General features: G+C 38.7%; 2 protein-coding genes across 3 annotated transcripts; one reads left to right on the forward strand and one right to left on the reverse strand.

Annotated features, from left to right (window-relative positions):
- The first annotated feature begins 405 nt into the window (after positions 1 to 405).
- LOC103703962 (homeobox-leucine zipper protein HOX9-like) lies at positions 406 to 12159 on the forward strand. The gene is made up of 18 exons (XM_008787059.4): positions 406 to 1649; positions 2213 to 2372; positions 2647 to 2729; positions 2831 to 2921; positions 3071 to 3166; positions 3446 to 3559; positions 3702 to 3785; positions 3880 to 4035; positions 4167 to 4241; positions 4608 to 4714; positions 4832 to 5015; positions 5588 to 5776; positions 6071 to 6151; positions 6826 to 6960; positions 8555 to 8880; positions 9143 to 9248; positions 10163 to 10312; positions 11796 to 12159. The coding sequence occupies exons 1-18, from the start codon at positions 1420 to 1422 to the stop codon at positions 11940 to 11942; spliced, it is 2514 nt and encodes an 837-aa protein (XP_008785281.2). The 5' UTR covers positions 406 to 1419; the 3' UTR covers positions 11943 to 12159.
- A 3775-nt stretch (positions 12160 to 15934) lies between these two features.
- On the reverse strand, positions 15935 to 21757 carry LOC103703963 (double-stranded RNA-binding protein 6). Of its 2 annotated transcripts, none has more exons than XM_008787060.4 (3): positions 21081 to 21757; positions 18165 to 18384; positions 15935 to 17013 (listed from the first exon to the last, which is right to left on the reverse strand). In XM_008787060.4, exons 1-3 carry the CDS (start codon positions 21324 to 21326, stop codon positions 16274 to 16276), a joined length of 1206 nt encoding a protein of 401 aa, XP_008785282.1. In that variant the 5' UTR covers positions 21327 to 21757; the 3' UTR covers positions 15935 to 16273. The 2 variants fall into 2 exon arrangements, with proteins under 2 accessions (XP_008785282.1, XP_038982396.1); XM_039126468.1 differs by lacking the exon at positions 21081 to 21757 and adding an exon at positions 19334 to 19623.
- Between the last annotated feature and the right edge of the window lie 659 nt (positions 21758 to 22416).

Below are 22416 nucleotides of genomic sequence, written 5' to 3' on the forward strand. Positions count from 1 at the left end.
TCATTTAGGCCAAATCTATACTAAAATCTACCTTTCTAGCGGCTAATTTGTAATAATTATGCTAATTTTGTTATTAACATCTTTGATATGTACTAAATATTAATTAACAAGAAGTAGTGATATTAATCACTTGATCAGAAACTTATAATTATTTTAAAATTTTGAATATATTTGGGTGTTTTTTAAATTTTTATTATTTTTTTATAACAATACAGCACCTCACCTCACCAAGGAAGCCTCAAAGAAGAGAGAAAGCCGTATAACGGCCGTTATTTAAAACTGCACCTGGCTACTTTTCCCGCTCCTTACAGCGGCAAATAACCTCCTTACTGTTACATCCCACTCGAAAGGGCATTTTCGTAATCTCGTCCTATATATATCCGTCCTCGGGATTCTCGGCCCTCTCTCCTCTGCTTTCCTCCTCTCGCTCTTCAGTACCAGCTCCCGTTCTTCCTGTCTTCTGTTGTCAGCTCTCCTTCTCTCTCTTCTTCCATCCCTCTCCTTCTCTCTACCTTTCCAAACCCTAATCTCTCTATCTTACTCTTCCCTCCGTCTCTTCTCTTCTCCGATTCCGTTCTCCGGCGATGGCTAGGGTTTCGGCCGCTGTCGAGCGTGTGCTTGCGCGAGGTCTCTGATGCTGGGGGGGAGAGGCTCTCTTTCCGCCAAGGGAGCCGTGCGCGTGACGTAGCGGGGAGAGCTGTTCTTGATCTCTGCCTTGCTTTCTTCCGAGTTTTGAAGCAAGGGTTTTGGACGGTTTCTGGCGATCCAAAAGAGAGGAGGCTTGATTCTCTGACGGAAACAGTCGTCAGATCGAAGTAGTAGGGTCTGTTTGCTTGAATGCGTGGTCCGAGCTAGTTCGCCAGGTCTCAGAGTGCTGCTCTTCCAGTTGGAAGGGATATCGGTTTCTTGCCTGTTTCTTGGTTTCCGGGGTTCAAATCCCACTGTATCGCCTGATCTTTGATCCTTTATGAAGTATTTGGAGGCTGGCTTGAAGCAGTTCGGAGGCCATTCTTGAAGGATTTGTAAATATTTGAACTCTAATCTTTTTAGAAAATTTTGCTTCTATTTTGCTTTGATTTTTTTTAAAGAAAAGAAGGGGCGTTTCTGTAAGAAAAAGCGCCCTCCCCTGGCTTTTAACTTATTTAAGGATGCTTCGTTGAACCCTAAAGCCAGCGACCAAACACCTGTAATAGGCTTCCGTTCTTTCTATCGGAATCCCTCGTCAGGCTATCCTTACCCTTATTCTCGCAATCACGGCAAGGTTTTCTCGAGAATCCTAGGACCGATACTGGAAAGAGAAACAAAAGAAGGAAAAGAGAAAGGGAAAAGAGAGACTGGGAGAACGGAAGTACTGGTCTTGGGTTCCTCTCTTTGCTTTGCTTTTGGTCTCGAGAACCATTTTGAAACTAGTGAGAAGAGATGGCCACGGCAGTGGCGGTGAGGAGCGTCGAAGGCCGCGGTTTGGAGAAGCAGCCGATGGACACGGGGAAGTACGTGAGGTATACGGCAGAGCAGGTGGAGGCGCTCGAGAAGGTCTACGCCGAGTGCCCCAAGCCAAGCTCCATGCGCCGCCAGCAGTTGATCCGTGAGTGCCCGATCCTAGCCAACATTGGGACCAAACAGATTAAGGTCTGGTTTCAGAACCGAAGGTAAGAGCTTGGGGAATGGCAAGGAGATGGACTTCGTTTATCATATTGTCTCTAAATTTATGAATTTTGTGTGTAGTTTCTCGGCATGTCAGGGTTAGAGTGTTTGAAATCCTTGGGAAGCCATTGTCTTTATGTTACTATTGCTTTTGAAGGCTTTTTTTTTTTTAAAGAAAGTTAAATCACGTTCTCAGTTTTCTTTGAAAATGAAGCTTCTCCAAATTTTTTTAAGTGAAGCGTGTGATACTGTGATGAAACACGAGAAAAAGGGTGAAAACAAAAACAGTAAGCGAGGTAAAAGTAAGCCAAATCCAGATGATAGTTGCACAATTTTTTGCACTACCCCTATACATGGTACACTTTACAAACTTTGGAATATTGGGTAAATTTGTTTTCGAGCACACAACCTTTTTTTTGGCCCATTTGCCAATAATCTCCTTTGCTTGTATAGATCGACTATTTTAAAGTTTGGAGTTTGGTTTTGCATGACATTTTCCATTTTGCAAACATGCTCTGGCAACTGGGAGGTGCAGAATGACAAGATTAGTGCCTTTGTCTTCTTTCAGGTGTCGTGAGAAGCAGAGAAAAGAGGCTTCTCGGCTTCAGGTTGTTAATAGAAAGTTGACTGCAATGAATAAGCTTTTGATGGAGGAAAATGAGCGCCTTCAGAAGCAGGTCACGCAGCTGGTCCATGAGAATGCTTACATGCGACAGCAACTACAGAATGTAAGTTTCTCACTAATCTATTTGGTAGTTAGATCTTTAGCGCTATAGGTTATGGATGTAGTTAGTGGCAGAGTCTGAGATAAAGCTTTACGTGCTTGTAAAAGCTTACAAAGGGCTTTAGGCACCATTCCTGTCAACAGCCCATTCAGTTAGATTCATGTTTTTCCAGTTGTCAATTCAAGCTGTCTGGTTAGCAATACTATGGATTTCTTAATTTTATGAAGTATGTCCTGTTTTCTCTTCATCCGTGATTTGTACTTTACTTTTCCTTCAGGCTTCCCTGGCCAATGACACAAGCTGTGAATCAGTTGTGACCACTCCTCAAAATGCTCTAAGAGATCCAAGTAATCCTGCTGGGTATAATCTTCTCCATTCCCCTTGTAGATGCAATCTGTTCTTTCCAAATCTAGTATGTTTTTGTTATGTTATAAACTCTTGGCTTTTGTGCTATTTTGCAGACTCCTGTCCATTGCTGAGGAGACCTTGGCAGAGTTCCTTTCAAAGGCTACAGGGACTGCTGTCGATTGGGTCCAGATGTCTGGGATGAAGGTAATGTAGCAGTTAAATGACGGTAGCAAAAAAAAAAAAATTGAGAGAATCTGTTTTAGTGTTCAAGCATTTGTTTATTATTTTTCTTTTCTCCTAGTGTATGAATCTGATGATCAATAGTTTGTTTGTTTGGTGTATTTTGTGATTAGCCTGGTCCGGATTCGATTGGGATCATTGCTATTTCACGTAGTGCCAGTGGGGTGGCAGCACGAGCCTGTGGTCTAGTGAGTTTAGAGCCTGCAAAGGTTAGGTTACCGTTTCTGGACTCGCGATAAAAAATCATCCTTTGTGGCAGTGAGAAAATGACAATCATTTTAAAAAACACATTTATTTCATCTTGATGGACTTGATAATTTTCTTGGATGAAAAGCCAGTATTGATCAAAAAACAAAAGCTTGAGAAGGTCGAAAGAACAAGTGACTTAAAACAAAAAATTTAAGATGGTTTGGAATGCACATAAATGTATGGACGATACCATTTTTAATTCCTTTGTCTCTTACGACTATTAAACTTATCATTGACAGATCGTAGAGATCCTCAAAGATCGTCCATCTTGGTGCCGTGATTGTCGGAGCCTCGAAGTCTTCACTATATTTCCTGCTGGAAATGGTGGCACAATTGAGCTGGTATACATGCAGGTTGGAAACTGAAATTACTTTCTTTTACAATCTGGACCTACACAAAATCTTCCTCAATTTGTTACTTTTTTCTCACTTCTATTTTCTTCATTTGTTACTTCTGTTCTCTTCATTTGATCTTGATGCTTCTGGCTCTATGCAGACATATGCTCCAACTACATTAGCTCCTGCACGTGACTTTTGGACTCTTAGATACACCATAGGTCTAGAAGATGGCAGTCTTGTGGTATGTTCTGTAGCCTGTCATCAAGCCTGATAATTTAGTCTAACACATATAGCACCTGTAAATTGTTATGTTTGCTAATTGTGCATATCTCAAGGTTTGTGAGAGATCCTTAAGTGGTTCTGGAGGTGGCCCTATTGCAACTACTGCTCACCAATTTGTAAGAGCTGAGATGCGTCCTAGTGGATATTTGATTCGGCCTTGTGAAGGCGGGGGCTCAATTGTTCACATAGTTGACCATTTGAATTTGGAGGTGTGGTTGCAGATCGATATCTTTCTTATGTCTTTGATTATTGGTACCTTACCAAGAAAAAAACTTGGCATACATTATTTTCTGTAATAAGAAAAAAGAAACAGATCCATGACTCTGTGTTCCATTATCAGGCATGGAGTGTTCCTGAAGTGTTGCGGCCTCTTTATGAGTCATCCAGGGTAGTGGCTCAGAAGGTGACATTTGCGGTAAGTAATCAGATTTTTATATTATGGAGCACCCTGGTTTTTTAGTAGTTCCCCACCTTTTACGTTGTTCATCAATACCAAGTTGACTTCTGGTGCTAAATTATTCACTTCTGCTGACTTGCAGTTCTTAAACTTATGCTAATAGTCTTCTGTTAATGTTGATTTGCCCTCCATTTTGGAAGTCCGGAAAGTAAGGGGATGGAAATGAGAAAAAAGGGTTTGACTAGGTTTATGTAGATTACAGATGGTTAAGCTGAGATTGCCTTGATGCATCTGCCATCCCTTCCCTCATATTTCTCTACTGAAAATTTGCTGATACTTCTTGCATTAAGATAAAAGAGAATTGACTAGTCCTGTTGTTTGAAGGCACTGCATCATCTAAGACAAATAGCACAAGAAATGAGCGGTGAAGTGGTCTATGCTTTGGGTAGGCAGCCAGCTGTTCTGCGAACTTTTAGTCAAAGATTAAGCAGGTGAATTATCCAGTAATAATTTGTACCTAGTATTTATTTGATAGATATCGCAAGTTTTGTCATATTTTCACCCATTAGGTTTCTCAGACTTCGTTGTTTTTTCTCATGCTTGATCAGAGGCTTTAATGATGCTGTCAATGGTTTTGTTGATGATGGCTGGTCGGTTATGGGCAGTGATGTCATGGAGGATGTAATAGTTGCTACTAACACATCAAAGAAAATCAATACTCAGGCCAATTCTGCTGATGGTTTTTCGGTGTCTGGTGGTGTAATCTGTGCTAAGGCATCGATGCTACTTCAAGTAAGCTCTAGAGTCAATCTTACAACCATTGACTTTCACTTTTCTTTTGGGTGATTGCTCTATTTCTAATTTGTTTGTTTTGGTTGGGGGGGGGGGGGGGGGGAGGGGTATATTTCCTTCTTGATACCTAAGCAGTTGTTATGGTCATCAATACACAAGTTATTCGACAAAAAAATAAAAAATCCTGTTGTTGAAAGTACAAACTTATATTAGCTATTTGGTCAACAGGATCAAGTGCTTGTCTATAAAGGAACTAAAGATTCGGACACTACAGAAACCTATTTTGATAATCTATTTGCGGATTCAGAAAATGGTTTATCTGGGTGATTAATTCTCGAACCTATTTTTGAGATTTTGTAGTGGAAATTATGGCTTAAATCATCTGGTTCCAAATGATCCAAATTTGCTGTTTGCTTAATTGGCTAATTTTAAATGACTTTGGCATGGTACACTTGCCCTGCTAGTCAATGTTGGAGCTTCTGAAAATTAGCCATAGTGGCATGCTACTTATTTGAACTTATGGGGTTTTTAGCTAGATCTACATGAGCTAATACATTTTGTGGCCATTCTAGAATGTTCCCCCAGCATTGCTGGTTCGGTTTCTGAGGGAGCACCGTTCTGAATGGGCTGATTACAGGATAGATGCATATTCTGCAACATCATTGAAAGCTGGCTCGGGTTCCTTTCCTGGATTGGGGCCCTGTAGATTTTCTGGGAGCCAAATTATCATGCCTCTGGCTCACACAGTGGAGAATGAGGAGGTATGTATGCAATCGACATACAATGGAGGGAACTAAGCATTTATGTCATACAATATGTGATAATGAATGATTTACATGTATTTAGTGCATCGAGAGTTTGCTTGATTTTTCTCAAACCTAGACAGTAAATTTACGCATATTTTATTCATTTCTTTGGAAAATCTTCAAGTATGTTGAATGATATCATGTCTAAGATGATTTGCATGACTCTGGAACATATATATTTGGCCACCTAGAAGGTCTATGTTTATTCTTGTCACAAAGTCATTTTGCTAATTCAAATAATAAATGCAGTTTCTTGAAGTAGTTCGCCTTGAAGGCCAGGCTATTACTCAAGATGAAGCTATTTTATCCAGGGACATCCATCTCCTACAGGTACGTAATGTTTATTTTAGTGACCTACACGTTCTAAGATTTTTTTAATTAATACCCACACATTTAAGGAGGATAAGATTCAATGCTAATTAATTGTTAGGTGAACATAAATTGTAATTGGAGTTATTGGATTATTTGGTTAAGGTCTGACGAAAAAGACAGTGAATCAGTCCTGAAGCATATGGCTTCTACATGTTATATAAAGGATAATTACTTGCTATTTATCTTTGTCGGATGAAAGCATTCCGGCTATGTAAATAAAAAATGGTAAAAAGGCTAAAATTTAGGCAGAATTATAATTCATTTCACAAGACCAGCTTACTTCTTGGCTGTGTTCTTCTGTTTTTAGTTTTGGCATGTTTTTGTTGTTTTTCTCTATCAAAATTTAGGCACAGGACTGTGCACTGACCATTTTAAAAGCAGAGCATCCTAAACACTATCAAGGTTTGTAGCATCACCAGACTCAATGCTAGTACATCCATTTTTTCTTGGTTACAGGCCTAGGGAATAATGTACAAGTGGGTTCATTACCTTCTTATCCATTCCTGATCTATTCAATTAGAATAAGTTTTCAAAGCAGTTTTGGCTTGATATTTATTTGACCTGTGGAACTCGTAATAACTCAATAATCAGACTGCCAATTTAATCATCTCTTTGGTTGCTTGAGTTTGCAGCTTTGCAGTGGAATCAATGAAAATGCTGTGGGAGCTTGCTTTGAACTTGTCTTTGCACCAATTGATGAACATTTCCTAGATGATGCTGCACTTTTACCTTCTGGTTTCCGTGTCATACCGTTGGATGCAAACAAGGTTGAACATTCTTTATCAGACCCTTCAGTCCATGTTTCCTTTAATTGTCCATTCATATAGTACTGATGGTTTACTGATTACCATTGTACGGCCGCATCCCAAACATTTAAGATAAATATATTGCCAATCAGTTCACCATGTTTTAGCTTTTACGGCATGCCACTGGATGTTCACATGCACAGAAAAATAAAGAAACTATATTTTCCTGCAACTTCTCTGTGCTCTCAATTCTTATCTTTTCCTGTTTAACTCAGAATATAGGTATCTTTATGGAATTTTTAGATTGTTTATATTAACTTTAAGAATTGTGACATTGAGTAGGTAAGCTATGTCACGGAATGTAGTTTTTGACTTGGTGCTTGCAATGTCCTTGCACATGTTGTTCCTTTATATGTTTTGAATATAGTGGCTAAATGTAGTTTAACAGATACATTTCAAAATAAGTTGTTAAAAAAGATGTTGTTCCTATGATGTCCTGTTTCTTAAATAATACGTTCATCAGAGTTTGCTCAAAATTTTATTTGGTGTTCTCAAGAAACTGTTTTAGAAATCCAATATTTTAGAGAAAATTTTCAATTTGTCATTTGGTAAAAAATTTATGCTAATTTGTATCTTGAATAGTTATCCTATAACTGATTAACTCCTATAAAACATACTGTAATGCTTAATTGAAGGATATCTGTCCTGATTGTTGTCAGACCTACTTAGAGGCCATTATCTAGTTATGGTCCTGGTAATCTGTGGTCTTAGGAGGGGCAAACTGAAGACAGATATAAGCTTTGACAAAAAAAATTTGGCACAAAGTGGCTGCGACTCAAACACATGCAATTGTGCTTGTCATCCCATGCTTTTTACAACTGCACCCAGCAATGGCCCCATGTTATCAGACCTACTCAACCGCCAGAATTTAAGAAGACTCAAACTCATAAATGTGGAACTTATAAAATAAATTCTAGAAGTACCTGCATGTTTAATGTTGCTTAGTCCCACATGTTGTTGTGTATGCTTTTAAAGTTGTCATATCGGTCTATAGGAAGCTTATTTTTTTTTATCAAATGCTAATTCTGCAATGTAATTTGCCATTTTAAAAGCGCAGTTTTCTTTTCAAGTTACACCATGCTGATTATTTTTTAAGTATGTGTTTTATGAAGATCATGTTTTGCTACCTTAGCCATTACAAGAGTACTACTTATTTCTCTGGCTAGGTATTACTCGATGCCGAGCAGAAGATCAGCCTCTTCTTGTTAGATTTTTCTATTGAGAAACATATTCTAATTCTCTATTAATAGTTATTAGCTTGTCCTAATTAATTTTTCAAGTCTTAATTATATTGGACAAGCGGAATCCCACTTAAAGTAGCTGAAGTTTGTCTTTTAGAAGCTTTTTTGAGTTAAAATTTAGGTGTATGAGGATGAACCAAATCCACTCAATTATCAAAGAGCTTTTTATTTCTAGTTGACTCTTCGAATGTTCTATTAATTTGTTTGCATTTGCAAGAGTAATCTACAGTCATACACCATGGCACTTAAGATCCTAAGTAAAACTGATTCGGCATTTTCTCCACACCAACATCATTTATTCCCTGGAAATGTAGGATGGTTTTGCTTCTTGCCGTACATTGGATCTGGCATCTAGCCTTGAAGTAGGCTCTGCCACAAACCGCTCTGCCGGTGACAAATCCACAGATGGTCATAACGTACGATCGGTGTTGACAATTGCCTTTCAATTTCCTTATGAACTGCACCTTCAGGACAATGTTGTTGCAATGGCAAGGCAGTATGTTCGAAGCATCATCTCGGCAGTGCAGAGGGTCTCTATGGCATTAGCTCCTTCCCAACCTGGTTTGCATGTGGGGCAGAAGCTACTACCAGGCTCCCCAGAAGCTGACACCCTTGCTCATTGGATTTGTCAGAGCTACAAGCAAGTTCATCTGACTTTCCTCATTTTGAGATCGTGAATGATTTGTAGAATTCATGACAGTTCAAAAATTATCCTAGCTATGTTCCACAATATATATGGAGCACTGTGTTGATATAAAAGATTCTATATGCCACTATATAACATAAAATAGGACATTAAAATAAGAACCGCTTGGAGGAGTTTGCAATGTCACACACTTGGACTACTGTGGAATTCATTCTGTGATCTTATTGACTCATTGAATTTTGTTTAATATTTGCAGTTCTCATTTGGGGATGGAGTTGCTGAGATTTGATGGAGAAACTGGAGAGTCCATGTTGAAAGTGCTGTGGCATCATCAAGATGCCGTTTTATGCTGCTCTTTCAAGGTACAGTGTGGGGTGAAATTCGTTATAATGTGGCACAAAAAATGCTTAGGTTTATTGTGCCTATATATTGTTTTATCCTATGATTCTTTTGAAGATAGTATGTGCTGACATGCAGCTAGAAATCAAGGGTTTATTTGGGGGTCTGTTATGCTACACATGGATGGCATGATGGTGCATTTTCAATCGGGAATGATAATATTGCAGTCTTAGATATAGTCAATATTAGGAAAATATGATGCCACAAATTGGAGATCCCATAAATCCACATGGATCAGGATACTATAAATTCCTTTTCTTAAGTTGATCATGATAATGCGTTTATGGATAATATTTGGCATTCCAACTCTGACTGAATACTAGTACTGCCCTTCATTGCCAGTGAAGGCAATGTGTGATTGGATCTTTGGCATGTTATATTTGTAGCACAACAAGGTTAACATTTTTTGAGAATCCAATTATATATGAAAAAATTGTAGCCTGGGCGTAAGGCATTGGGCTTTTCGTTGGTGCAGGAGTTGCCGGACATATTCTTTGACAAAATTATGGATCACCATGATCTTCTTATGAAATGCCTTTTCATTTATGATATTCCAGCATGCTGTTCATGCTTAGCATGCCAGAGCATCCAAACACCCTCAAGGAAATAGTGTTGTATGGTTTGTTCCGTTATATTTTTTGATTCTTCAAATTATGACATTTTCCAATTAAGATCTCTCATTTGAACTGGCCAAGTTACCGAGTAACCAGCATTGTTGACAAATGATCTCTTCAATTGTTGTACAACAATCTTGGTATAACACATCAGAGCAGAGCCATAATGGGTAGCACGTCTGCCTTGGATAATTTATTTACAGGTTGTACAGACTATTTTCCTTGAAATGTATTGAGATTCTGAGTTGATGACAATTTTTCAGATGCAACCGGTTTTCACCTTTGCGAACCAGGCCGGGCTTGATATGTTGGAAACAACACTGGTTGCCCTACAAGACATCAGTCTCGATAAGATCTTTGATGAACCCGGGCAGAAAGCTCTCTGCTCGGAGTTTGCAAAGTTGCTGGAACAGGTATGCATGTCTTAAACCTGTCATTCTCATCACTTTCTCCTTATCAGAGATCAGTCTGAGCTGGTTCCCCAAGCGGAAGGCCTTTTTTGATATAGAATCCTAAACATTCATGGAAAAATCAATATGATCTCCCATACACGCGAATATTTGACTCCTTGTTGGGAGGTGTTTAATGTTTGTGTTCCCAAAAAGGAAAACGGGTAACTCAGAGCGGTAGAGTTTTAGGTTTACCTTGGTAATTCCTTGACATTTGAGAGTGAAAGCTCCAAGATATGATTTGGGGAAAGAACAGATTTTTGTCAAACAAGGTGGTCTGGATTAGGAATCAAATGCTAAAATATGACTTAGTGATCCTTTCTTGAAAACAGCGGAACAAGGTATTGTTAATGGCTAAATGCCACATTTGTTTATACTTTATACTATCCAAGTTTTAAGGATATGATCAGTGGTAGGGTTAAAAGTATAAGATTGATTTGGTGGAAAGTTGCAGATCCTACAGGTGTAATGGATGATGAAATAATTTGTCCGTAATATTGACTCGAGCAGCCAGTCTCTGGTAAAAGGGGTAGAAGAGGAGCTGTGAGAGCAGAGCGATGTCGATGTGATCTCAGTATGCCATGAAACGTGATATTTGGTTTGGTCAACAGTTTTGATATTCACTGTAGTGTTTGAAGATTGGAAAAAGAATAATTTGTTCTGGTACACGTCATATAACAAACGAAAAATATTGAGTTCAATTTAATTCTCCTATAATCATATTAAGAACCTGTTTGACAAGAGATTGAGGATTTTAGCAACAACAGCCTTGGAAGCATTTTTGTGTTGTATAAGTTCAGGATGCCATTTGGTATGGCGGGAAAATTTGGGAAGGATTGATGTTTGGTTGCCTGCAGGTCGAGAAGTCTTCTGGATCTTCTTATGATCCTTGAATCTAGAGTTTTGGTCTATACCCAAGCCAGTCATGATTGGCCAAGGATTGGTTGTTGATAGAGGTTGTACCGGGATGTTGCATTATGGAGGCAATATTATTGCTATTGCTCCCACCATGGTATATATGTAATCATCTCTTGCGATCAAGATGTTCAGTCTGTGTTGTCGAACAATTTAATATGGCTAGAGTTGACTGTACCGCGTACCCAAATACGTTTCCTTTTTTTCTTTTATATCCATGCCGGTTGTCCGACGTGCTTTGACTAGTAGAGAGGGGTCCACCGATTTTTTTTCTTCTTCTTTTCGTGAAGTAAAAGCAGGGGCTTTTCAGGCAGTTGTGTAAACTTTAAGGATGATATTGCTACCGTTTTGCTCAAGCAAATAGTGATTCAGCCTGTGGTTCATGTTTCAAATCATTTTCTATCATATCATCTCCATATTCCAGATAGACCGATAAAGTCCTAATGTGAGATATCTCATCTAGGACACATCGGGTCCATCGGAAATAAATATCTGCCTCACTTTTTTAAAGAAAGTTGATGTAATATTTCAGGGCTATGCTTACCTGCCAGCCGGTGTTTGCTTGTCTGGGATGGGCCGCCATGTGTCGTACGAGCAAGCGATTGCCTGGAAAGTCCTCGGTGAAGACAACAGCGTTCGCTGCCTGGCCTTCTGTTTTATGAACTGGTCCTTCGTTTAAAGCAATGTAATCCATTCTGTTCTGGGAGTTGCGGACCCAATTTTGTAGGTGTAAAGATCCATGTTTGTGTAATTTTTCTTTAATTAGAACAGGTTCTTTTGCCTTAAGAGCCATTTTGTGGGACGGCCCTGTACTGGAAAGGATGAGTATGGAAATGTTGTCTTGCAATTAAGAAATTTCACTGTCTTGCAATAAGATTTTTGCGCGTATTATGTTCGGGACCGAAGACCATCCGTATGAGTGGGCCCGCTCACATATTCTGGCTCTCCGTTGATATCAAATTGTCCTTCTGTAACTGGTGCTGTTTGTGCTCGGCTGTTGTACCTTTTACAACTCTTCGTTAATTAGCTTTAAATTATCTTTCTTCGTTTAACCATTCCTGCTAGCATCCTGCTGGTGACATCTGGTTGTGGAGTTCGCAGGGATGTATCTAAACTTTTCCCGAGTGAAAAAACATAGTTGTGCACCTTTGCGTTCCGCTTGGACGTTTAACCATTCTAGTTTTTGATACTAGGATGTTTCAAGTGAGCCGATGCGGGACATTTGAACGAATGTGTTTGCCTCCAGAGTACTGCCGAAGAGTCTTGACCTTAGTGTGACTGTTGCAACCGTGATCATCTGTGTTTGTCGAATCCACTTTAAAAGTTGAACTTGCATGTTCCAATTGGAGAGAGGAATTTTTTTCAACCTATCTAAATTGATTTTTTTAAAAAAATATAATAGAGAATATTTAGAATTTTTGAAAGCACGGATCTAAGTCATAAACATTTGTCAAGATAATTAAAATTGTTATACAAATTTTTTATTTATGATAGTAAGGTTTGAATTCTCAAAATTTAGATAGATTTTTGCTCTAGTTAAAAGAAAGATAGAGTGCAAGGTAAAATCTTTTTACTCTTTTTCCTATCAATATATGCAAAATTATGATACAAGACCACTAGTTGTATTAGTGAAGTTTGTCTTTTTAGAATCTAGATCAAAATTCTCTCCTAACTAGAGAAAAAGTTTTCTAAAATTAAGAAAAAAATATTTGAAAAAATTGACGGGTTTTGATTTCTATTTTTTTTTCTTGCCGATGTTTTTTTTTTTTTTTTTTGCCTGTGAAATCTCTCTCTTTTAGCATCAATGGAACATACTTTTTCTAGAATTGACTAGACTTTTTTCTCAACAATCACATCCATGTTTTCTTGTGTTTTACGGTGTTAATGAAGAATTTTTTAATCCATTCTTTATGAATAGGGAATTTCCTCGGTGAGACTGCACCTCGATGGGTAGGGGCTCCTCAAGATGATTTGACATTATCTGAAGAAATGCTTCTGCATACTTTTTTATCAGTTTACCACTTGGTTACGGTGAATTTGAAAGTAGATTGCTCGGTGATTTTTAATTCAAGATCATTGTAGATTCAACTATAAGGGCAGGCACGTGGATTTTGGGTAGTTTGCGGTCTTTACCTTTTTCTGTACCAAATATTCCAAGGTAAAGCTCTTTTGGCTGTCGAAATCTACGATTGCATTAATGATAGTCTGCTTTACTTAAATCTTTAGGTAAATGAGTTCTTGCTTTTAGATTGCTCTTGCTGTTGTTTCAAGGTTCCCTATTCAACTTTGAGTCTACTTGAGCTCAAACATACCCTCAACTTGAGTTATGCTGAGAGTTGTCTCTCCTGGCTTCTTGATGTTTCCATTTTTCTTCTCTTTTTGGTGAAGCTTCCGACATTTTTCTTTTGTATGACCACTCATTTCACAGTGATTGCAAAAATTTTCTCCACATAGTGTTGGTTTACTTCTTACTCTTCTTTTTATCAAAATTTTCCTCACTTTTATCTAGTTCTTTAATCTATCACCTTTCATGACTTGCCTCAATATATCTTTCTCCTTAATCATCCAAGCTCTCACACAGGCTTTGCTAATGCTTTCTCCTTTGAAAAGTTTTAGCTCCTTTCAAATATTCTCATGAAGATCTTTAGTATATTACATGAAGACTGTATTATTATCGATAGAGAACGCCAGAAAGATAGCTAGTTTGTAGAACTCTGTATATACTCTTGTATAGATTGGTCATATTTTATCGAAGGTAATACTTGTTGATCTATTTTTCTCATAGGTGATAGGGTAAAGCTATGTCCTCATCATATTTTTGAATTTCCTCTTGGTCATATTAGAAATATAATTATTTTTTATGTAACTACCAAGGAAGAGCATGATTTGAAAACTTTAGGTGAGCAAAGATAACTTTCTGGACACTTTTATCCAAAAATAGCAAAATAAGTTTCTATTTGATCTATTCAATTGTCTAGCTGCTCCTCATTAACAGATCTATCATGCATAGGTATATTAATTTTTGCTTCAACTTTGAAAGATTATCGTAAAAGATTTAGAGTTTCCATGGGCTGATCTTTGCTAAATGACTGGTCATCATCTTCAAATGTTGGAGACAATTCTGTGATAGGAGTTGCAAGTACAGAAGTTAAAAAAATCAGTTGAACATGAGCGTGGTGATTTGTGCAGTTTAGTTCTTTAGTTGAGTGAGGCATCCCTCCATATCTTTATCTACTAAAGTACGTAGTGGCCATCCTTATTATTATCTTTCGATATACTTCGAGCACCGATAGTTGTTCTCCCATCTGCTTGTTGCTTGTGGTTCTGGACAATACATTAGGACTCTGCAGAGATAGAATGCTTAGTTTCGATACCACCTTGATTCGATCAAAAGAGAAAGAAGTGACTTCTTTAATTTGCTAAACCAAAGCTCTCAAAAAATAATAAAATATGAAAAATTTTGAAAGCCCAATTCTACATTCTTTACTTTCATTAAAGAACAATAAAATTATCATGCTAGTCCTTTATTTATACTCGTGAGATTTGAGTCCCCAAATTAGAGTCGAATTTCTTTTCTAATTCAACATGAAAATAGATTAAAAAAATAAGTTAAAACTCTTTTATTTTCTTTCATCAATACATATAAAATTATAGTACACTACTTCTATTTATACTAATAAGATCAGCCTTTTTGGAATCTAGATTAATGTTTTTTTTCCTTTTAGAACTGTTATGAAATAAAAAATATTATAAAGTTTTTTAAAATTTCGATAGATGATAGATTGAGGCCCCTCCATCATTTTTGCCTTCTTTCATGTTGCCTTTCATATTAGAAGTTATAACCTCCCGAAATTTTAGTTGGCGGCGGATCTTGCTCCATGCCCATTCAGGTCTACTTGAATTAGCTAAAATGATCCACGACAGAACTGGATCATTGCATCTTCTCTCTGGTAATTAAATGGCTTCTATTTTTGTAGATCTAATTTTTTCTAGGCTGATGAATTGCATGCATTCAAATCAATTCTAACTTACTAATTGCATGCTATTTAACTTTTAACCATGCATTCAATATTGTATTATTATTTCACATAGAGTAAACGTTGGGATTTCATGTGTCACTACACTATCCCCACCTTCATTTATTTTTTCTATCCTTTTTTTTAAAAAAAACAATGTTTCCCATTGATGGAATCCGCTGAACTCTCCGCATCACAAGCCCATAGAACTTGTCATATTACGAATCGATGCATGCAAATTTAAAAGACCCTCCTGTCCGCCCAAAAAGAAAAACATTAGATCTCTATAAAATAACTTTTGAAAACAGCAAGCATATAAACTATGAATTTGCCAGATCATCTTGCCGCTGAGGGTCCCTGAACTCAAATTCCTCCACCATGGTATGAGGGTACAAAGTATTAAAAACAATTTTTATTGATGGAAATAAACTATATATAAGCGACATTGCCTAGATCCAAGTGACTATAAACCCATCAGGAATATAGTCTGCATGTAGTCTCCTAGCAGCACGAAAGCTATAAGCCCCCCTGCAAGAGCTGTGAACAATCCCTGCAAGCGTTTGAGTCGAGCAAAATCGCCAAGACCAAGTGACGCATTCCAAGTGACATGTTGGAGGCTCAGCTCTCGAAACAGATGAGGGCGTGTGGTCACTAAGAGTTAAAGGCTGATTTCAAGTGCCAGTTGTTTATTGAGATGAAGCAACTACACAGGATCTTTTCATAGTAGTTTAGAGCATGCTCACTTGTCATTTGCTAAAATTGAAGGCTTGGAAACTTCAGAACTAAAAATTCTGTATGATGAGACCTTCATACCAGCTGAATGGCCTACCGCTGCGAATTTTGCTTCTATAAAGCTAAGATCCTACTACAAAGCAGCCTTTCCAAAATCCTACCAGCAACACAGGAAAACAAAATTAAACGGGAAGCAACATAGAACAAAATGCATTACAAAGAGATCTAATTTGCCCCGGAAGATTTCCGCACTTCAGCATCATCAGATCTCGAGCTGCTTCAAACTCTCCATCACTGTAGACTCTTCCAGATCTTTCGCAGCACCGACGGCTTCAACATGTTCCCCTTTCTCCACTAGAGGTTTTAATGGAGGGGAGGCTGCCACAGCTGCTGGCAGTTCCTTTACCTGAACTGGGATCACTGGAGTATTAGCTGGGGCTGGGGGCGGAGCAGCAAAGACTGGCACAGCTGGTCTGATGCGAACAGGTGAAGCCATATGAATCGGCCGGCCCATAACTGGAGGAAGCTGATGCCTATGAATTGCTGGTGGAAGAGGTGGTGCCGAAAAGACTGGCACTGCCGTCCTTATTGTTACTGGAGGTGCCATGCCATGGTAAGGCATTCTGTAGTGCCGAACTGGTACATATGGTGCCGTTCCGCTTGCAGGAAACTTCTGAGGCCAGGCACAGCCGTTTTTTGGTTGTGGGATGGGAGATGAAGGCGCACCATCAGTTGTCACCAGGGAGGTTGGTCGGCTTCTTAGAGAAGATTTTGGTCGGATCAGAGGTAAGATCTTTGATCCAGTGGATAAGAAAGGCTGCAATGATGGCTTTTTATCTGGCTGTATAGGGAACTTTTTAGGGAATAATGTGGAATTGGGGTTGTTGGCCATTGCCATCTTTTGCTTTAGGCGATAGCTCAAGAGAGCCCGGGCAATTGTGATCTGTTCCTGCTCATCATGGTTCTCCGGCTCGCTTGATGAGCTTGCCTCTTGCTTTGCCACTGGTGCAGCGGAAGAAGATGTATTAGAAGCACTTAACATGATCTAACTCTAAAACAAATTATAGATACATATTATAGCTAAAGAAGTTCATTATTGACGCATCTTCTGGAGAACATTCCCCAATATGCTCTCCTGAAGCCGATCTTTGATGGCGAAGGGTGATTAAGAGAGTATTTCCCTCTATCGCCAAAATGGATAAGAGAATCTTATATAATATTTCACCATGACTGCTAACCTTAATTATGTGAATGAGTCTTTAAGCAGGGAAAGCCACCGAAACCAGTACACAATATATCCTAGCAACAAATAGTAACCATTACAAAGACAAAGATCACAGCCAAAAGGATTGATATTCAAAAATCACCATGGTTTTACAGTCGGTGCTACCCTCACAGGGACCAAATTGGACAATGAGAACCTATTAGGAAAAAATTCCACTATCTAGGCTCTGGAAAATGCAATTTTAATTTAGGTATCTCTCTCTCTCTCTCTCTCTCTAATCATATCGAAATGCTGATTATTATCCATATATGTGTACATAAATGTATACATATATTTCCATTTAGAATAGAAGCTGATTCCAGTTGATCAAGTTCTTCCCACATTCTTCCATCATGTTACCTATGTAGCTCCTAGTTTTGAGGCAGATTTAACTTTCAGTTTTCTACATGCACACAGGTTGGGAAACTAGCCTACCTAGGGCTATGCTTACACATGCATTTCAGGAGATATCCATAGACAAGAAACCTCCACAGGGTTAAACATGCATAGCCTACCTAGGGCTATGCTTACACATGCATTTCAGGAGATATCCATAGACAAGAAACCTCCACAGGGAAACCTAGCATCTGGTCCTTTCTGTAACTGCCATTTGAAGTTTAACCCATATAGAGTTAGCATTTTGCATTTTGTCCCTTTAAACAGTTAAGCCGGTGTTGTGCAAACGATCAGGCCTATTATGTATGCAGTTATATCTGTTTGGTACATAGCTGTGTGCAAGAATGTAGCAGGCTAGGAAAAAAGTTTTCAGTCAGCAGGGATAAAACATAAAATGGTGGTCAATACAGGCGGTGAACCTCAATTACCCCTAGACATTAGTTTTGTAATGTAAGAGGTGATATGTGAAAACAAGTATAAGCATGAGACTCACATTGCTTTAATGAAGACCATGCTGCCATGGCAGCATTCTTCTCTGCCTGTTTCTTGTTCTTAGCTGGCTCGCCTGTGAATGTGATCCCAGCAAGCTCCACTGTGCAAGTGAAGACAGGTAGGTGTCCAAGGCCGGAGCGTACAGTTGTATATGATGGGAGAGGTGCTCCAACTCTTTGAGCGATTTCTTGCAGAAGGTTCTTGTAAACCCCCGTCTCATCCTGCTCAAGAGGGGCAAATACAATGTAAGAGAAACAATTCAGGCTAAGAACTTAATCACCAAGAGTTATGATTGCCTTTATCACAACCTACTAATGTAAAATGCAAGCCAACCCAAAACCCACATATAATTGAAGTAAGGAAAAAGTTCAGACATGATTTGCAAAAAGACCAAGTGGCTCAGAATTCAACTACAGAATAATGGAACCGATCAAGTTATGCACATTTTCAGGATCATTTGGATAACCAATAACACGATTACAAAGAAATATATTTCCCCTTTTAAGTATATGAAAATTTGAAAAAGGTAAAGAGAAGAATATGCACATAGAGCTCAGGTTCTTATAAGCAAAACTGGATGATTCTTCGTGCAACTTCAGGGTGATGAATCAGGTGATGAATCGGTGATGAAGATGCATGAATGGCTGATAAGTAATGAATTTCGCAATAGCCAATGCTAATTTTGCATTTCCTTGCAAAAGCAGTATCCAACTTGCCAGCTCAGCCAAAGCCCACATAGATACTCAGGAAATCACTTGCTCTGAATAGAGTTTACAGTATGGTCATTTTGTCGAATGTCTACTAATCAAATGGCTACACAAACTTGGTTATCCAGAAGGATGGGATACAACCTTGTAATCTATCTTCGTTTCTATATTACGGGGTCAGAAGCAAAAGCCATAAATAGGTAAAGAATTCAGCAATTCCACTTTGACTAAGTAAAACCAATTGAACAATAGGAAAATGTTAACATTCCAATAGCTCACTCGCTAAAACACAAACAGCTTGAAACAAAGACCCATACAATTGCCTAAAAACAGATCATACAATCTCACTCAACTATGTGCTATTTGCTTGCTAATATAACAAGAGAAGAAGATCATCGCAATTATCCTCCTAAAAAGGAACACGAGGTCTTCAAAGTTCCAACGACTATGGTGCATGGCATACCCATTCTTTCTTGTGCCTTGGCTTATGGATCATGCGCTTAGAAGCAAGGAGCCATTTCCAGCAACTCAGATGCACGACAGAACCCCTAGTGCGACCAGATCCAAAGGGCCACCACAAGCAGAAGCATGATTCAGGAATGAGTTCAACCATCACTACCTAGTATTCTTGCTTCTAAGGTCATAGGACTTTCTACAGATAGGATCTGGTGTGGGCCTTAATAACAAATCAAGCACTCATCTTTCAGACTTCCTATCTTCCAACCAGTGTTGTTTGATCATCTTGATTAGTTCTTGCTGGAAGGGACAAAGCCACCAAATCCATTGGTCACTTTTCAAACTTGCTGATAAGCAACAGTAGCATAAGCAGAAAACAACAAAGAAAGTTTAATTAACCCGCTAAGAAGTTGACCCATTGGTGCGGTTAGGTGTGTCTCCCAAATTTGAAAGCCAACCGCTTCATGTTCGCACCGTCATCAACAACAAGTCAGCCCCTACTCAAGTCAAAATATTCATGGATTTGACTAGATTTCCTTTTTCTTTTTTTTTTTTAATGTTGTACGCGCATTAAGTTGGTCAGTTCATGCAGAACACTGGAACGATACCTAAAAAGACGTCCAACAATAAATTAAGCTCCAAAGTACTTAATTATTCGTTTGCAACAAAGATTAGGAGATTGATTACGACTAATAAAAAAATTAATTATGAGTTATGATGGGAGTTGATAACTAATGTAACTACGACACCACTTCCCAAAGGCTTGGCAGGCTCCCGTCCTTCGTGACGAAGATACCCTCCTCGTTATGGCATTAATCACCAAAATGCAACAATAATGTGGTGCCGTTAAATAAAAAAGAATTTTTTTTATTCAATTAATCCTAGTCTATAAGTGTTTAACAAGGCTAAACCGAAACCCTAGCGGAAAACCGCGCTCGAGAGAGAGATGAATGCGAAACGCCGGCTCCGACAAACAAAACTAAAATCGAGAAAAGAAACCAAGGATTAAGACACGGAAGCTAGAAAGTAAAGATTAAAATCTTAAGCTTTCTCGGCCTTCTGGCTAAGATCAAGTGGAGCACATTTTTCTCCCCAACTCCGTCGACGTTCGGCAGACGCCATCCTTTTACTAACAGAACGAGTCAACTCGGGAGCTCTTTTTCTTCCATCCATGGAAAGCTAAATTTTTTTTTTTTCTCCCCACCCCCCTCTTCCAAAAAAGCAAAAAAAAAAAAACGACGAAGGAAGAGATGAAGGGATTCATCCCATCTCGGTCTGTATCACATAAAAATAATTCTTCCAAGACAAAAAATCTAGAAAAGCGATAACTTTCAACCGAAAAAGCGATACAATTAGGGGGAATTCTTTTGCTTAACTGAATCGATCGGCTGAGTACACACACAAAGGCTAAGTGAGAATCCAAGATCAAGACGGGACGCCACCAATTGTTCAACCAATATATATTTCTATCCCATAAAATTGCAAGAAAGAATCTGTACAGCGATGTGGTGAAGCAAAATGAGGAAAAAGGAAAGATTTTTCCCCAGAATATTATATGTCCATTTCTGAATGCATTGCGAGCTTTCTATAGCTTCGGTGTCAGTCGAAGCCGATATCAATCGCACTCAAATCTTTGGAGGGGAAAGCAAGAAAGAAACAAAGAAAAAGGCGAACCTTCCCTTTGCTTTTACTTAAAATTGAAGGACAGAAAAGTAGATTTTTGTTGTTGTTGTTGTTATTGTTGAGGAGCATACCAGGATCCGGGCGGCGAGGGAGTGAGAGGGGCCGCAGGTGGAGAGGGCGATGAGGGCGACCTCGGCGGCGGAGTGCTCCGCCTGCCTCAAAGTCGTGCAGAAGCTCGGGCTCTCGAAGACATCGCCGTTAAAGTTGACGGTGGCCTTGAACCTCGGCGCGTGGTCTGGCCCCTCCCTTATGCACGTGTACGACGGCAGATTGAAGCAGCTCCGCTGCGCCAGCTCCTGCAGCTGATTCTTATACATCTTTATCCCGATCGATCGATCAAAATCGCCCGGAAGAATTAAAATTTGCCTTCCGATCACCGGACGGGGTCAAGATCCGCCCTCTCCACCCGGTGCCGCAATGGAGAGCTCGACTTCCGGCGATAGCTCTGACTGGATCGGAGCGCCCACCGTCAACAAAGAAAATGGACGCTTTTCTCGGAGGTCCCGCCGCGATCGGCGGCGGCTTCGTCGGGATTCGGCCGGAATTTGGGGCTTGGAGAAGAGGTTTAACTAGGGTTTTGCTTCATATCTTTCCTTTCTCTCTCTCTTGATGTGTTTCATCGCTCATCGGAGAAAAAGGAGAGATCTCGAAAGCAGGGAAAAGAGTGAAAAAAAGCGGAGGAAAGTCGCACTTTTTTTATGGTGTTGTTCATTGCCTTTTCAATAGTGTTGTTTTGATTTTGTTTGTGCAAGTAAACTAAAACGGCATATATATAAAATTTCTACTCCAATGTCCTAACCAGCTACGATAGTTTATGTAACTTTGAAACATCCCATAATCTCTTCGGTTCGCGAGGAGAACCTACTCTTATGATGTCTAAAACAAAATAATTTTTTTTTTATATTTAGTTGACCATAAAAAAAATTAACACAGTGGGCCGAAAAGATTATGTAAAATATTTCTTAGGCTCTAAATATAAAAAAATCTTCTACCTAAAAGTTTAAAAATACTTTTAAAAAAATTATTTCAATTTTCAGTTAATAAAAAATAAAATTTTCTATGTTCTACCTAGATTTTTTTTTCTACAAAATATAAAAACTTGAATCAAATATGAAATTTTTATCTGTTTTCTTCTTGACCATAGCTTTCCTCCTTCTCATCAACCAAATGAATCCTAAAAGTGTGAGAAAAGAAAAAAACCAAATCCTCTTTTTATTGTACTAACGTGGCTGTGCTACCCTTAATAATTAATGTAATTATTGTGTATTGCACCAATTTCTGATTATCACAAAAAATCAAGTAACTAAGCAAGGAGTGGAGCAAAAAAGGATAGCCATACTCATGCAAACAGATAGCTGATGTTTGCCTCTTCTATTGTTTTGTCCCTTATTTTGAATCAATACCTTA

This window comes from Phoenix dactylifera, chromosome 5, assembly GCF_009389715.1.
Source record: "Phoenix dactylifera cultivar Barhee BC4 chromosome 5, palm_55x_up_171113_PBpolish2nd_filt_p, whole genome shotgun sequence".
Classification (NCBI taxonomy): domain Eukaryota; kingdom Viridiplantae; phylum Streptophyta; class Magnoliopsida; order Arecales; family Arecaceae; genus Phoenix; species Phoenix dactylifera.

What these genes read in the sequence shown, in the direction of transcription:
- LOC103703962 (XM_008787059.4), top strand. Translation starts at nt 1,420, where the DNA reads ATGGCCACGGCAGTGGCGGTGAGGAGCGTCGAAGGCCGCGGTTTGGAG. An exon ending in CTCAGAAGGTGACATTTGCG is followed by an intron (nt 4,242 to 4,607) that starts GTAAGTAATCAG and finishes TGTTGTTTGAAG; the next exon opens with GCACTGCATCATCTAAGACA. An exon ending in GGGACATCCATCTCCTACAG is followed by an intron (nt 6,152 to 6,825) that starts GTACGTAATGTT and finishes TTGAGTTTGCAG; the next exon opens with CTTTGCAGTGGAATCAATGA.
- LOC103703963 (XM_008787060.4), bottom strand. Translation starts at nt 21,326, where the DNA reads ATGTATAAGAATCAGCTGCAGGAGCTGGCGCAGCGGAGCTGCTTCAAT. An exon ending in CCCTCGCCGCCCGGATCCTG is followed by an intron (nt 18,385 to 21,080) that starts GTATGCTCCTCA and finishes CCTCTTGAGCAG; the next exon opens with GATGAGACGGGGGTTTACAA. An exon ending in ATGGTCTTCATTAAAGCAAT is followed by an intron (nt 17,014 to 18,164) that starts GTGAGTCTCATG and finishes CCGCTGCACCAG; the next exon opens with TGGCAAAGCAAGAGGCAAGC.